General features: G+C 43.9%; 1 protein-coding gene across 3 annotated transcripts in view; it reads right to left on the reverse strand.

Annotated features, from left to right (window-relative positions):
- Positions 1-415: 415 nt before the first annotated feature.
- The window catches only part of LOC308636205 (lysozyme-like protein 6), a 173,705-nt gene continuing 158,575 nt past the window's right edge, over positions 416-15,545 (reverse strand). The window contains exons 2-5 of one of the 3 annotated variants that reach the window (XM_081271465.1): positions 3,918-4,076; positions 2,833-2,991; positions 1,744-1,822; positions 416-622 (exon numbers count right to left, since the gene is read on the reverse strand). In XM_081271465.1, the coding sequence (XP_081127591.1) occupies positions 553-622; positions 1,744-1,822; positions 2,833-2,991; positions 3,918-3,990 (381 nt within the window). In that variant the 5' untranslated portion in view covers positions 3,991-4,076 and the 3' untranslated portion in view covers positions 416-552. Of the gene's footprint in view, positions 623-1,743; positions 1,823-2,832; positions 2,992-3,851; positions 4,077-15,545 lie in introns of all 3 variants that reach the window. The other 2 variants (XM_081271463.1, XM_081271464.1) reach the window with 2 other exon arrangements.

Below are 15,545 nucleotides of genomic sequence, written 5' to 3' on the forward strand. Positions count from 1 at the left end.
TACCTCTAAGCTTCCTCTTTTACTTCAAAAATAGTTGTCTTGGGGGAATTACACAAAACTTGGTACTCTTTTAAACCAATAATTGTAGATTTTATTACCCACTCCATTGTCCATTGTAAGTTTGTGGATATTTCTGCTTCTCTGCCTCAATTATGAACACCCGAAGGACAATAGTTATGTCTTCCTTCTTCCAGAATCTGGTACACTCCTACTGTAGTAAGAACCCAAATGTGTGTGTGTGTGTGTGTGTGTGTGTGTGTGTGTGTGTGTGTGTGAATATAAATAAACTAACATATTTCTTGCCCAGGGAAAACCTTAGTACATTTTAAAAACCCTAGAAGTCGTCCTTTTGGTTTGCAAATCAAAGTCAGGAGCAAGGCCTGGGTGGGTGCCCGGAGGAAGTCTAAGAAAATCATTTATCCCTGGGTTTCTTCATTTTATTTGTGAGTGGGAAGGGAAGAAAATAAAGTGGAGAAAAGAGGAAGAAGTGAAGGAATCCCAGAATAAGGACAGGAATTTTGGAATGACTCCACAGAGTGCCTGCACCCTGTCTCATCTCAGGTGGCATCCTGTCATCCAGTGGGAGAGAGGCCGGCCTGCACAGTGCAACCTCCATTCTAACCTGTGGAGAAAAAAAAATACATAGGTCCTGCTTCCCACTTAGCAGCAGTTCACCTGTCCCAGTTCCTGGTGAGTCTCCCTGCAGAGCAACAGCAAGAATTCTCTTCATTACTTGCTCTCTAGCTTGTTTTCCAGGCTTCTTTAATTCTTCCTTTGAATTTCCCTCCTCTCTTGTCCTTTCCCTCTTTCCTCATTCAGAATGCTTCTATATTTTCAAATCCTCATCTCCCTCCAAAAATGGACAGTACTGTTTTACAAGACTAAGAATTACTTGAAAAGGAAGGAAAAAAAGAAAAGAAAAAGAAAAGAAAATCCCACGTGTAACCATTGACTCTTTCAGAAAGGATCAGCCTGGATACTCATCAATGTCTCATTTTTTAAGGTGTTTGAGTCTGTAAGGAACTCAGAAACCTTGCAGGGGCAACCATTTACATGCCCAGTTTGAAGCACAGAAAAGGTTAGTGAACGTCTACCATTGAGGAGCTGGAAGCTTTCAGGATGTCTACCCAACTGAGCAGCTCCTACCTGTTGGAAGCTATGTTGTATTGCTTAAATCTTCCTATGCCTATAGCTGATTGGACCAAGGAAGAACATCCATGGTCCAAACTGAACCAATCAGATTCTCTGTCGTAGAACTTGGACTAGGACTGAGCCTAGCCACTCCTTCTAATTGCTTATGACTTCAGCTCATAAACTTGGAACTTTGATAGGCTTGTGGATGGGGGCAGAGGAAGCAGGTCTACATAGAGATTAGTGAAGTGAACGCACCAACAGACACAGAAACCTGCCATGGAAAGCTTCTGGCAGTTTCCAGTCCTAATTGCATTCTCTTTCTGAGGTCTAGCTTGCACCCTTTCAGTGGGCTCAGTGAGACACCTTCTCCTATCAGAATAAATTTCCCTCAGCTAGCTCAAGTTGTTTTCTGTTACTGCAATCAAAATAGTTTTGTTTAGTATAATATCAGAGAATGGACCAAACCCAAGTCTTCTCAGATTTCCAAGCCAGATCACTATCCCACATTTCTCTAGACTTCTACAAGAAAGTGCCCCCAGGAGCCTCTCCCATGGCCTCTTTCTCTGCCACTCCTCCTTCTTGGGGTCCTGCCCATTATTCTCTCCTCACCAGTTCCTCATCCCCCTTTGTCCAGATATAATCTTTTTTGCACAGTTGATGCTCGAGATAAGGTCCGGTTCCAGCAGATCTGTCAGGGGGAAAGAGAACATTTGTTAAGAGTACAGAGGACAATCACAAAGACGGACGCAGATTCTGGCCTTCCTTGCACAGGATCTGCCACCTGGGCTTGAACTCATCCAGATTAGAACTCCCTCCCAGGGTTCTTTTAGACGCTCTTATAATGACTACTAGAGATTGGGCGTAGCTGGTGCTGTGGGCAGGAGAAGCAGGAGGGCCACTATTTGGGCCTGTCCATTACCATTCTTCCTAGTCAGGGTAGATGGTGGTTCCCCCAAAGTTTTCAGGGTTTCCAGGGAAAAGAAATACCAAAAGAGGCAGCCCAGAATCAAGGTAAAATCCTGTCTAATGAGGGAAACTCTTATTTCTTAGAACCTAATATTTCTTTAGGTGGAGATTCCAGAAATATTAGAGTAACAAGGAGGAGGTAAGGGGCAGAGTCCTGGGCCTTGTCACGTCTCCTGGATCACCTCTGAGGTGAGGAGTTTACACTTGGCCTTTGGTCAGACTGGTATCCCTGCATACTACTGAAGGGTTAGACTTGAGCCTTCAAGCCACAAGTTGCATTCAATGCCATTCTTCTTTCAGAGATGATGTCTCACTATGTCACTCCAGGCTGGCCTCAAACTCCTGAGCTCAAGCCATCCTCCTGCCTCAGCTTCACAAGTCGATGGGATAATAAGCATCCCATCACCTCAGGTTCAGTTCTCCCTTTGGTCCTCAGCTTCCTCATTTGTAAAGTGGGAATCACAAACAGTTTTGAATGGAAAACTGGCATGGAATTTGGATCGAATGAGGTAAGCATGTAAAGTACAACCAACTTTGGCTGCTTCAGGATCTGTAGAATCCTTTGACTGGATGGGTAACAGGGCCGGTAAACCAAGCCTCTGCTCAGTAAAGGGATTTCCTGACTCTTAGAACTCTCTAAGGACGTGCCTAGGCTGTGGGTAGGAAGAGAAGTCCTGTGAGTACAGCCTGGTCTCCTCTCTCGTCCCTCCCACCCTGGGACCCAGGCCAAACCTTCACAGTCCACGTGGCAATAGTTTTCTGAGTGACTCTGATAATTGTTGCACCAGTAGTGGCTGTTGATCTGGAAGATGCCATAGTCAGTGCTGCCATCTGCATTTTCATTTATCTTTGAGACGTTGAACTTGCTTTCCACAAAAGCCAGGCAAATCCCTTAGGATGGGGAGAAGAGAATCAGGATTTAGGGAGGACCTAGCTGAGTGGGAGAGAGATGACATAGAAAGGAGGACAAGGATTTGGAGGAAAGGAACAAGATCTGGGAGGCTAGATGAAACTGGAGGGCTGGAAATGATCATGGGCATCTCATCTTATTCTTTGGTCCCTCCAGCCACCCATCAATATAACCAGCCATTCATTTTCCCTACCATACACCCATGCTTTCTGATTTCTTGAGTATCTACTGTGTGTCAGGAAATATGCAAAGCCTAACAAGGGAAATTAACTGGGTCAACTATAGATGTTGCTTTCAAGGAAATTTTAATATAAGAATGATAATATGTACCTAAAAAACCACAAAGCAATGTAAAAAGAGAAAGTGTTGCAAGACAGTTGCACAAATTCCAGACCAAAAGGGAGATGTCCCTGCCACACAGGGACATGAATCCTTTGCACCAGCCATTTCCTGTGTCTGGAATTTTCTTCCTCTGGCATTTGGTTGATTAGATTTTCCATTTCATTAAGCACTGCTCAATGTCACTTCCTCAGAGAGTCTTTCCTTAAGTTCTCCATTCAGAACAGTCAGTGTCACCTGTCACACACCCTACTGCTTTATTCTTCTTCATGCATTTATCACTACCAGATGTAAAAGTGTGTGTGTGTGTGTGTGTGTGTGTGTGTGTGTGTGTGTAGGGAAGCTGATTTGTTTGTATCCCTAGACTCTGAAATAGTTATTGATATATAAGTGGTGTTCAATTAATAATTTTTGCATGAATGTGAAATGCTGGGAAAAGCTTCCTGGCTTTGAAAAGAAGAACGGGAGAGAAAGAAAGATGGCTAAAAAGCATGGCACTTACAGTCATTCAAGGAATAACCCTCATATCCATCCAATTCATTCTTGTACAGCACCCTGGCCAACTCACAGCGATGCATGCGAGTGGCCTGATTTATGACAAGGAGGCAGCAGGCCACAGTGATGCGCAGCACCCTGGTCATCCTCAGAGGGGAAAGGGTGCCCAGTAGGGCCCACAGGTCTTGTCTCACAGACTTCTTGCTGGTTTTCACTTTAGAACCTGGAGAATCTGGAGAGAATAAATTTCCTTGCTCACTCTCTATTCCCAGTCTCTTTCCTTTCATCTATTGTTTTATAAATATATTTTAATTTAAAGATTTACAAAAAGAGACTCTAATAATCCTCCATGTACCCATTTCTCAGCTTTGACAGTTAAAAACCATGGCCAATCTGATTTCCTTTGTAGGTCGTCCTGTACTGGACACTTAGGTACCAACCACATTTGGGTCCTGCGGCCAGGAAGGAGATTGATGAAAACTATGCTTCACTGGCATTTGTGCATGTCTATTTGAGCATGTCCTTTCAGAATAAGAGTTAGGTAGGACACTGGGGCTGGGGTAGAGCGCTTGCCTAGCATGTGTGAGGCACTGGGTTCAATTCTTAGCAGCACATTAAAAAATAAAGATATTAGGTCCATAAAAAGAAAAGAGTTAGGACACTGGATGGTGAGTTCCTCCCCCACCCTTCACCCTTAGACACATACTCTGCCTTATGTGGGGTGGGCTGGTTGAAGGTTCGACCCTTTTGTTTCCACTCCAATGTGGTAACTTAAAGCAAGTCAGAGTGATATGGTTGTTCAAATAACCAGACTCACACTGGTGAAAGGGCTTTGGATTCACACCACCTGCTTTCAAAGGCTGGGTTGCTGTGTGACTTTGGCAATACAGTTAATTTCACTTATAAAATGAAGATATGTTAATACTTACTTAATAGGGAAGACATGATGATTAAATAAAATAATAAATGCCCAGGTCTTGGTTTCACATTTCCCACAAAATGAACCCAGGATTCCTAGGAGTATGGCAATTCCTAAGCTAGAGCAGGAAAGGGTATGAGATAATTCTGGAATGTCTTGAACTGAACAAGTAAGGAAGTGCTCAAAATATGGATTGAGGCATGTCAGATAGACTTAAGGGTTAGCTCAAAGGGCCATCGGCTGGCCAAACCTTGAACAGTGTTTTTATATCAGCTTCATTGAGCTATAAGGCACAATGGATAATTAATTTATTGAAAGTGTACAATTCAATAGATAATTTATCAAAAGTATACAATTCAATTCCAGACATATGAAACTATTATCACAATCAATTTCAGGACATCTTTATCAACCCAAAATGAAGCCCTGTACCCATTAACATTTTGTAGCCATCATAGATTGGTTTGAGCAAGAATTATCAGCAGGTGCTGAGTTTGAGAGGCAGGAAGCTTGATGACGAACTGGATTCGCCCGAGCCTGGAGACAATTCTTTTACTTCTCTCACAGCCCTCACCCCAGAGTTGCCGATTTAGCCAATAAAATTACACAATGTCCAGTTAAATTAGAATTTCAGGCAAATAACAAATCGTCGCTTAGTTTAAGAATGTCCCTCTCCACCCTCCCCACCCTGACTCAGAGGCTTCCCTCAGAGAACCCAGTCTTTGAGCCTGGGAAGAAGGGGCCTCCAGGTCTACCCATGAAGTTCCCTCTGGGTTCTCTCAGAGAAGACAGTGGCCCTAGAACGCGGGTTCCCACCCCTTCTGAAGCTTACCTCTTTCCCGCCCCTCTCTGACCTTGGGTCCCAGTCTCTGCCCAGGGCTTTCTGTGAAATCTAGAGAACAAGGCGGTTTGGAGCAGGAACCTCTTCCTCACCAAGCACACTCGAGCCCCCCCTGGCTAATGCCCCTCCTTGTTCTAAAGAAGTCAGGAGCGCTGGCAACTCCAGCCTTCTGGAACTCGGGTTCTGTGACATCATAATTGAAATACGCTGGAAATACGCTGGATCGAGACACGCAAACAGACCAAGCTTCAGGCGGAAATGGCAGATGGGCCTGGGAGGAGAGGTGACAAGTGTGTGGGAGCCTGCTGGGCCCCACAGGGCTCCATCCTTCTGCTTCCCATCCTTTCTGGGAATAGGACCACACGGGGGAAACCCCTTTCCCCACAGGTGTTTTTGGTGGGAGCTACCAGTCATAGGATCCTGCCTCCTTGGGGTGAAAAAAATGGTCTGTGAATCCACATATTTTGAATTGAAACTACGTGCAGCTCAGCTTCTCTGCAGGGATAGAGGCTGGTAGTTTTATTTATTTATTTATTTATTTATTTATTTATTTATTTGAGAGGGAGAGAGAGAGAATTTTTAATATTTTTATTTTTTAGTTCTCGGCGGACACAACATCTTTGTTGGTATGTGGTGCTGAGGATCGAACCCGGGCCGCTTGAGCCACATCCCCAGCCCAGGCTGGTAGTTTTAATTCCTGTGGATACAGCCTACATCAGAGGCTAAGCCTCCATGAAGAGACAATAGCATCTGGGCCAGACTCATCCTTTCTAGAATTCAAACACACTCTTCCTTTTCTGCAGCTCTGAGATTCAATAAATATCTTTTTTTTTTCATAAACAAGTTTGAATTGGGTTTCTGTCACATGCCACCAAAGGAGACCTGCCTATTACAGCTGGTTATCAGGTTAACCATCTATGAGATGGTGAACTAACAATATATCACCTCTCCATGAAGGTCAAAACATCTCTCAGTGTCAGTTACCAAGGAAGTCTGAGAATTTTCTCCAACTGTAGCAAAAAAAAAAAAATAGAAAGAAAGAAAAGCTGAGTTTTTTAAAAAAAAAAATTTATTTATTTGGCGGACACAACATCTTTGTTTGCATGTGGTGCTGAGGATTGAACCCCGGCCGCAAGCATGCCAGGCGAGCGCGCTACCGCTTGAGCCACATCCCCAGCCCAAGCTGAGAGAGTTTTGTCACTAATGGCCACTCAACCTCAGAGACAGAATGTTAGGATTTATGTAGAGTAACGTGGGCTTCTCAGTGGCCATCTTCCTAGTGCTCCCCATAGGGGGAAGGGCAAAGGCAGCCAGGGCAAGATGGTGAGTGAGGAAGTCAGGGTCAGGGCCAAAACAAAAGAGTATGGAGAGGGTCTTCTAATGAGGTCAACTTCCCGCATGCCTGTGATCCCAGCAACTCAGGAGGCTCAGGTAGGAGGACGGCGAGTTCAAAGCCAAAAAGATCACTTCTGTTGTGCAGTCTGGGGCAAAAGGCAAAAGGACCTCAGCAGATTAGTGAGGCACTTAGCAACTTGGGGAGACACTGTCTTTAAATAAAATATAAAAAAGGGCTGGGGATGTGGCTTGGTGGTTAAGCACCCTGGGTTCAATCCCCAGGACCAAAAATAAATAAATAAAACAAAAACTTCCTGGTCAACTAACTGCTTGTGGACACAAGCTGGGGACCCAAGCAGACAGATATTTCTGTACTTGTGTCCCTAAGCGGGGGGATAAAAAAAAAAAAAAGAAAATAGATGCGTGGACAGAGACAGCACCAATCAGTAATAGTGAGGAGAGTATGAACATGGAAGGGATATGGAAAGGAGGAAATTCCAGAGACCATAAAAAGAATAGGCCAAAACTTCCCCACCAGACTCCTAGTTCCGGGACCCCTTCTCTGGAGAAGTCCCTTATGGTCACTTTTGCAATAAACCTGCTGCTCGCTTGCTATCTCTGTGTCCTGTTCTTCAGTTCTTTGCTGAGTGGAGACAATGGACTCAGCACCCCTAGACTGTAACACTCACTTCCCTTCTCAGCAGGGCAGCAGCCCCTTTATCCTGGGGTAGGAAGTCAGGGGAAGCAAGGCGGAGGCAGAACCCTGGGGAAGATGGGTATCATTTTATGAGGTACTGTTTATGGTCAGAATTCTGCAGGTGCCTCAGATGACCCAGATAAATTTATCCTTGTAAAATTAGATCCCCTATCAAGAGGGACAACTCATATGGCCCCGGCTATCTGCTGTCAGGCCTCTCTGCAGCTTAAAATCTTGGGAGTGATGATGTCAGCACTTGAAGAGGGACCAGAGGGCCCCACCCCACCCCAAGGCCCAGCATCTGTGACATACATGAGCCCTGGGTGGAGTCCTATACCTTCAGAGAAGTGGAAAATCCAAGCTGGCACACAAAGATCAATTCTGGATGTGCAGCCTGGGGTAAAAGGACAAATGCAGGCCCCAGGCCATCTGTCTAAATATTTACAAGTTATACATCACACTAAGGGACCAATAAATAAAATATATTCAATGTTCATACCCTGATGGATTCTGAAGGGATCTTTAAAAGGATACAAATTGTAATTGTGTATCAAGCTGTTTGCAAATGACATAGTTAGCAAAATGTCAGATGACTGGATTTAGGTTTTTTTAATAACTTCATTTTATTTATTTTTATGCAGTGCTGAGGATCGAACCTAGTGCTTCACATGTGCTAGGAAAGTGCTCTGCCACTGAGCTATACCCCCCAGCATGGATTTAGTTTTTATTGCACATGTCTGAGTGCTCTTTTATGAGCTGACTGTGTTGGGATAAGCAATAAAATGAAGATATATGTAATTCATCAATATTAAAACTATTCCATAAGCTGGGCACAGCAGGCATGCCTGTAATCCCAGCAACTCGGAAGGCTGAGGCAGGAGGATCACGAGTTCGAGACCAGCCTCAACAACTTAGTGAGACCCTATCTCAAAAAATGAAAAAAAGCTGGTGATGTAGCTCAGTGGGAAAGCACCTCTGGGTTCAATCCTCAGTACCAAAAAGGGAAAGGGAAAAAGAAGAATAATGTGTAATTTATTTAATGTTACAAAGTTTTCCTCAGCTTACGTTTACAACTGAGGCAAAACTATACTAATTTTTTTAGTACCTTCAAATCATGAATAGGAGCACAAAAACATGCAGAAATGATAATCTCAGCACTATTAGAAAATGATATTTCATTCATGTCTCAGGTACTTGTTCTTGTCAGAAAAAGCTAACACAATCTATATGATTCCATTTGAACAAAACTAGAATGTGTAAACTGATCTATAATGACAGAGAGCAGAGCTGTAGGTACTTGGGAATTGGGGAAGTAGGAAGGGAAAGGAGGGGGTCATCAAGGAGCAAAAGGAAACTTGGGAAGAAATGGATATGTTCACTATCTTGATTTTGATAATAATTCCAGGCATGTCTATCTGTCCCAAGTTATCAAATTGTACTCTGTAAGTTATGCAGTTTACTGTGTATCAACACCTCAGAAAAGGTACTTAAAATATTTAAAAATTAGTATTGTTACACAAAATGAATCTTGTGAAAAGGAAGTTAAGGGTTGGGCAGAGTTGAGAACCCAGCATCAGGTAGATTGAGAAGTGGGAACAAGCTCCTCCCTGTGCCCTATCTTTGGATTGATATCTGCTGTGCAATTCACTGAGAGACTGCTAGAGGGCAGAAGTGGTCCTTGTACAGGAAGCAGGGGCTGCAGGGCTTCAAATTTTAAAATTCGTTCCTCTGGGCTCCCTAACTTTGGAGGTGGTGGTTAAACACCCCCTTTACTCCTAGTAGAGCTGGAATTTGAACCATCGTCTCTTTGGTCCTGATTCCACCATATTAATCCCTCAGCACCAGGAGACCTCCCTGTGCTCCAGTGGGGTAGCCCTCATAGCCCTGGGTCTGTTACCCACAGGGCCGGCAGGGAGCAGTTGGAGATGGCACCAGGGCGTTGTGATTCTCCAGGTGCCTTTGGCAAGACTCCTCAGTTGACCTGAAACCCACGATTGTGAAGCAGGGCAATTTCCAGGATCAGATGCTGCAACCTAAAATTCATTTTTAAAAGGGAAGGAGAAAGGAGAGAAAATTTAGTGGGGGCAGGGGAGATGATGGCGGATCGGCAATGGAGGCCTTCCAATGAAAGCACTTGCTAACACTGGACACCAGTGCTGGACACAGGGAGTCATTTTACCTTCACAGTGCTCTTGTCAAATAAGCTGCACGGAGGTTAAGTAACTCACTCAAGTAGAGCTAGTAGGAGGCTTCAGGAGAATTTGAATCCAGGTTTTACACTGATTTGTCAACTTAGCTACTACAATATAGTACACACTTAAATGGAATGGTCCTTCTCAGTTCTTTGGTTCATGTGTTAAACTGGTTGGTGTTGGTCGCAGATGGTGGAGGTTCTGGTTTAGCCTTCTGAAGATAAAGCCTGTAATGCTTCAAGAGAAGGTTAAGAGCCTGTGATGGTCCAGGAAGGAGGTTCCCCTTTCCACCCCCTTGCCCCTGTTTGTGTTGAACATTTACAATGTGTGAGGTTCCATGCTAAGGTTGATACTTTTACAGTGATAATAATTGAAAGGCAGGTGGGCCAAGGCCAGCAACAAGGAGTTAAGGGACAGGTGACATGCAGCTATGTAGTGATATTGTTCATTTGTGCTCACAGGAATTTGTGAGGGCTGGGGATGTGGCTCAAGCGGTAGCGCGCTTGCCTGGCATGCGTGTGGCCCGGGTTCGATCCTCAGCACCACATACAAACAAAGATGTTGTGTCCGCCGAGAATTAAAATAAATAAATATTAAAAAATTCTCTCTCTCATCTCTCTCTTAAAAAATTTTTTTTTTAAAAAAGGAATTTGTGAAAAGCAGCTTAACCTAATAAGACCAGACCAGGCTAGGATGCAGGCCCAGGAAATGCCCCTTGGGTATCAGAACAAATTTGAGCATCCTGGTGAGCTGTTAACGGGCCCATAGTCCATGGGTGGGTGAGTCCTCCAGCCGATTCTCTCCTTCCTTCCTCAACTTTGGAACAGTCCCCCTGAGATCATGCAGTTTGATGCTCCAGGCCAAGTGCTCCAGGAAAGTGTCCCCTCCTAGTCTGGATTCTGCCAAAGCCAAGGGCCCTGGGCTGGTGCCCACCATGCCCTCTCTGGGCCATTTTATTCCCAGTAGACACTGATTGGGTTGTTACAGCCACCAAATTAAGGCTCCTGGGCTCAAGTGGGAAAACAAAGTAAAAAGGAGGCCAGAATGAAAAGACATCCTCATAGACCCTTTCTTCCTTTCATAGATGGGAAGACCAAGGCCTGGGCAAGGAAGGGAGTTGGCAAAGGCCCCCACCGTGGGCAACTTTATCACATATTCAGTCAGTGGGTTTTATTTCTTTTTTTTTTTTTTTTTTTTTTTTTTTTTTTTGCCAAAGAGCATTTTTTTTTTTTTTACAGATTGATTAAATGAAGATCCAAATAAGAAGCACACATTATGATTGGTTGATTGTACCTTAAAACTCTTTTAATCCACAAATTTCTCTTTCATCTTTCTCTTTTTCCTTACAATGTGTTATTTATTTAGTTATTTTGGGGTACTGGGAATTCAATTCAGGAGCACTCAATCACTGAGCCACATCCCCAGCCCTATTTTGCATTTTATTTAGAGACAGCGTCTCACTAAGCTGCTAAGTACCTTGCCATTGCTGAGGATCCTCCTGCCTTAGCCTCTGGAGATGCTGGGATTACAGGTAAGTGCCACCTACAATGTATTATTGAAGTAGCCACGTCACGTATCTTGTTGATTTTCTGCCATCTGGATTTTGAGGATTGCAAACGTGTGGCTTCACATATTTCTGTCTTTTGCATTGCTTGGCAATTGTTAGTTGCATCTAGAGGCCTGATCAGATGAAGATTTTAATTTTGGCAACACTCGTTCAGGGTAGGTGTGTTCTCCAGAAGGCATATGGCTAGTGGCTTCCTTTGGTGACATCACAAAAGGATCATGGGCACATCCTTAAAGGAAACTCCCCCCAATTCCCCGTGAACAGCTCCCATATTTGGTGGCTGTGCCTGACACTCTTGTCCTACAGCTTGTGCTGGAAGTTCTGCACCAGGCCTACCGCTCATCCCATTCTTATTTCCTGTGTGTCCCCAATGACTACAATAGACACTTGATGAATACATGTTGGAATGAGTAATTAATGATGACGTCAATGTTTCTGGACGTCAGGAACAGGCTGCTCCCACACCACGAGCTAGGGAAGATACCACAGGCACGCACCCTGCCCTGGATGTCCAAAGATCAGCCAACCTGCCAGAGCCAGGATAGGAGCCAAGGGTATAGGGATGAGTAGGAAGGGCAGGGACTCCAGGAACCAGATCCAGGCCTGTGCTCCACCCTGGCAAGGGGCAAGCCCAATAACACAAAGTCCTGCAAGGTGACAGGCAGCGGGGTGAAGGACACCAGAAGGTGGCAAGGTCTACACTGAGCTGGGGCAGGCTCAGACCCTAGTGTCGGAATGGAGGAAGCCAGGCCCCTTAGCCTCACACTGGGTAGGTGACCACTGCAGGACTCAGGTCCAAGGATCAAGTCAGAAGCCCTGTGTGTTAGTTAGAATTGAGCTGGGTTGAAAGGAATGGAAAATCCCAGTTATCACTGACTTAAACAGGCTAATGCTCATCTCGTTCTTCATCCCAAGAGTCAATCTCGAGCCAACAGGCTACCAAAGGAAACAACAGAGAGAACATTAGCCACTCTATCTTGTTGCTCGGCCATGCACAGACATGATTCTATTCCACGGTATAATGTGGCTGCTGGAACTCAGCCTTGCTGTGACATATTCCAGGTTGAAGAAGGAGTCGCAGAAGGAGAAGAACACTCTTCTTGCTCTAGGGCAATTTCCAGAATTATACAAACTACTCTACTTACATTTTATTGGCTGGAACTGAGTCACATGGCCACACTTGACTGCAAGTTGGGAGGATGGGAAATGTTTTCATTTCACACAACCATGAACCTACCCCCAAATCAAGAGTCTGACACTGAAGCTCAGAGAACATACCTCCAGGGACTCCAAGTATGATTCAAGGCAGAGGTCAACAGGGGAAGCTGCCGCTCTCTCCATCCCTGCTGTCCTAGGTCCTGGGGCTTGGATTTGGGCAGGATGAGGCCATGGGACTCCCAACAAATGCAGCAAGGGAGGAGCTGCCGCCTAGCCAGGGGCACAGCTGTTCACAGAACCTGCTCCTGCAGCCCCAGCGCATTCTGTAGCTAACTAAGCACAGCCTCAGCTCAGGAAGAAGTGTCAGCAGGGTTGGTCTGCTTCATTGTCAAGGACAGGCACAGACTCAGAGGCCAAGAGCTACTTGACGCTGTGGAAAGCATCCCTAGGATGATGAGTCAGGGACAAGACCGTCTTTTCCCAGGAGGCAGTGAAGTGGCTGGTGACAGCTGCCTTTTTTCCTTTGCTATAAAATAATTTAAGATGAGCACAGTGGCACCCACCTGGAGTCTCAGCTACTCGGGAGTCTGAAACGGGAGGATCACTTGAGGTTGGACCAGCTGGAGCAATACCGTGAGATCCCATCTCAAAATTACAAAAATATAAATAATAGGATAGCACTGCAAGGCACGCATGCCTGTAACCCCAGTGGCTTCGGAGGCTAAGACAGGAGGATCACAAAGTGGAGGCCAGCCTCAGCAACTTAGAGAGGCCCTAAGTAACTTAGAGCCTGTCTCAAAACATAAAAAAAGGACTGGAGATGTGGCTCAGTGGTTAAGTACCACTGGATTCAACTCTCAGTACCAAAAAGAGAGAGAGAGAGAGAGAATAGAATATACAGATAAGCAAAAAGAAATAAATTCCAAATTTCTCATAGTCTCAGCTGGCAAAACTGACCACTGTCATTGCTTCTGCATTTATTGTTCGTATGTGTGAGTCTGTGTATGACATGCATGAGAAATTTACCACAAGAAGTGATATAGTACACACTTAGATAATTGCTTTTCTTCACTTTATATATACTTTATATATACAAAATGTACTAATAGCCATAAAGAATGACTTTATGACATTTGCTGGTAAATGGATGGATCAGGAGATTACCATGCTGAGTAAAATAAGTCAATCCTCCAAAAATGAAAGGGCAAATGTTTTGTCTGATATATGGAAGCTAACACACAATGAGGGAGGAGGGGAAGGAAGAATAGAAGTACATTAGATTAGACAAAGGGGAATGATGGGAAGGGAAGTGTGACAGGAAAAGGAAAGAGAGTGGAATGAATCTGACATAAATTTCCTGTGGAGATATATGAATATATCACAGTGAATCCCACCATCATGTACATCCACAAGATTGAGGACCTAATTAGAATAAGATATATTCAACATTGTATAATTATATCAAAAGGGATTCTACTGTCACTTATAACTAAAAAGAACCAATAAAAAAAAGAAAGGAAGATCAGTGGAGTAGAAGATGAATGAAAGTGATGTAGGAAGGAAGGAAGAGAACAAATATGGAATGAATTTTTAAAAATCACATTGTATTTATATATAAAGGTACTAAAGGGAATTTCAGCTTTATGCATATGTAAAAGAAAGGAAGTTAATAGGGAGAGAGAGGAGGAGAGAAAAAGGAGATGAGGAATGAGAATTGAAATAAAATTTCTTGCATTTATGATTTTGTCAAAATGAATCCAAATGCTGTGTAAAACTGTAATGCTCTAATGAAACAAAACTTATTACCCACATATACTTTTAAAATAAGTTATTTAAATATATACTCTATCAAAATGAGTAAAAAAGAAAAAAGAAACAGGTAGATAAAGACTATAAAAATGGTATATTTAACATAGAAATATCAAACAAACAAAAAACCCCCAAAATCCCAAGATGGCAATTGTGTAGCCTAACTGGTAATTCTCAGCCTGAAATAGAAGCAGCAGCAAGGAGCTTGTGAAAATAATATTTTCAGGTAGAAGAATGAAATGGATTCCAAATGATATATATAGTTTGCAGAAATGCCACTTCAAAAACAATACAAAAATTCCTCAAAAATACAAAAAGACAACTACCATATGGCCCAGCAGTCTCAGTCTTTGATATATATAAAAGAGCTGAAGTTAAGATCTAGAAGAAATATCTTTATCTCTATGTTCACTGCAGCATTATTCACAATAGCCAAGGGATAGAAACAATGCAAATATACAGCAACAAATGAATGAATAAAGAAATGTGGTATATCTACACAATAAAATATTACTGACCCTTTAAAAAGAAGGATATCTTTGTCGCGACCCCCTTGCCCGCAAGGAAGACGCAACACCGGGAATCTTCTTCCAGTCGTTTATTCAGGTTCTCGAGATCTCTTCCACTCTACTCTCTTCTTCATCTTCCTCCTCCTCTTCATCTTCCTCCCCGAATGCTCCTACCAGCCTTAATAAAGCATCTCAAGCCCCAATGCGAAGCTGCCACGTGGAGCTTTCTCATAGGGTGTTAGAAAACCACGCACCAACTCTCCCAATTAAGGAGTTGTTTGTCACAAACCACAGTCGAGCCAGCGCCATCTTGTAATGGCGACCGCAGTCCGCAGAAACGGCTCACTACAGTTCCCCCTTTTGTTTTCTAAAAACAATACAGGCGAGAGTAGAGGTCCTATCCCACTGTGCAGAAGTGGCTGCATAGTATGGCTCAGTCCCAAGGAGGGCCCTTCCCCAGATCTGAGACCATATCAGCCGACGCTTTTCTCGTGGGACGGGGCGTGGACGCGTCTAACCCGCATGCAATAGGACATGCTCTCCTTGAGGTCCACTTCAAGGATCACTCAAGTGCAGTGCCTTGCCTCGCATCCTGTATCGTGACGATGGTGGACGAAGGGGGATAGCTGAGGCTGAACTGTGGCTGTATAGAAATATAACGACAAACAAGTTGG

Source organism: Spermophilus citellus (assembly GCF_964194105.1).
Source record: "Spermophilus citellus genome assembly, chromosome: 17".
Taxonomy (NCBI): domain Eukaryota; kingdom Metazoa; phylum Chordata; class Mammalia; order Rodentia; family Sciuridae; genus Spermophilus; species Spermophilus citellus.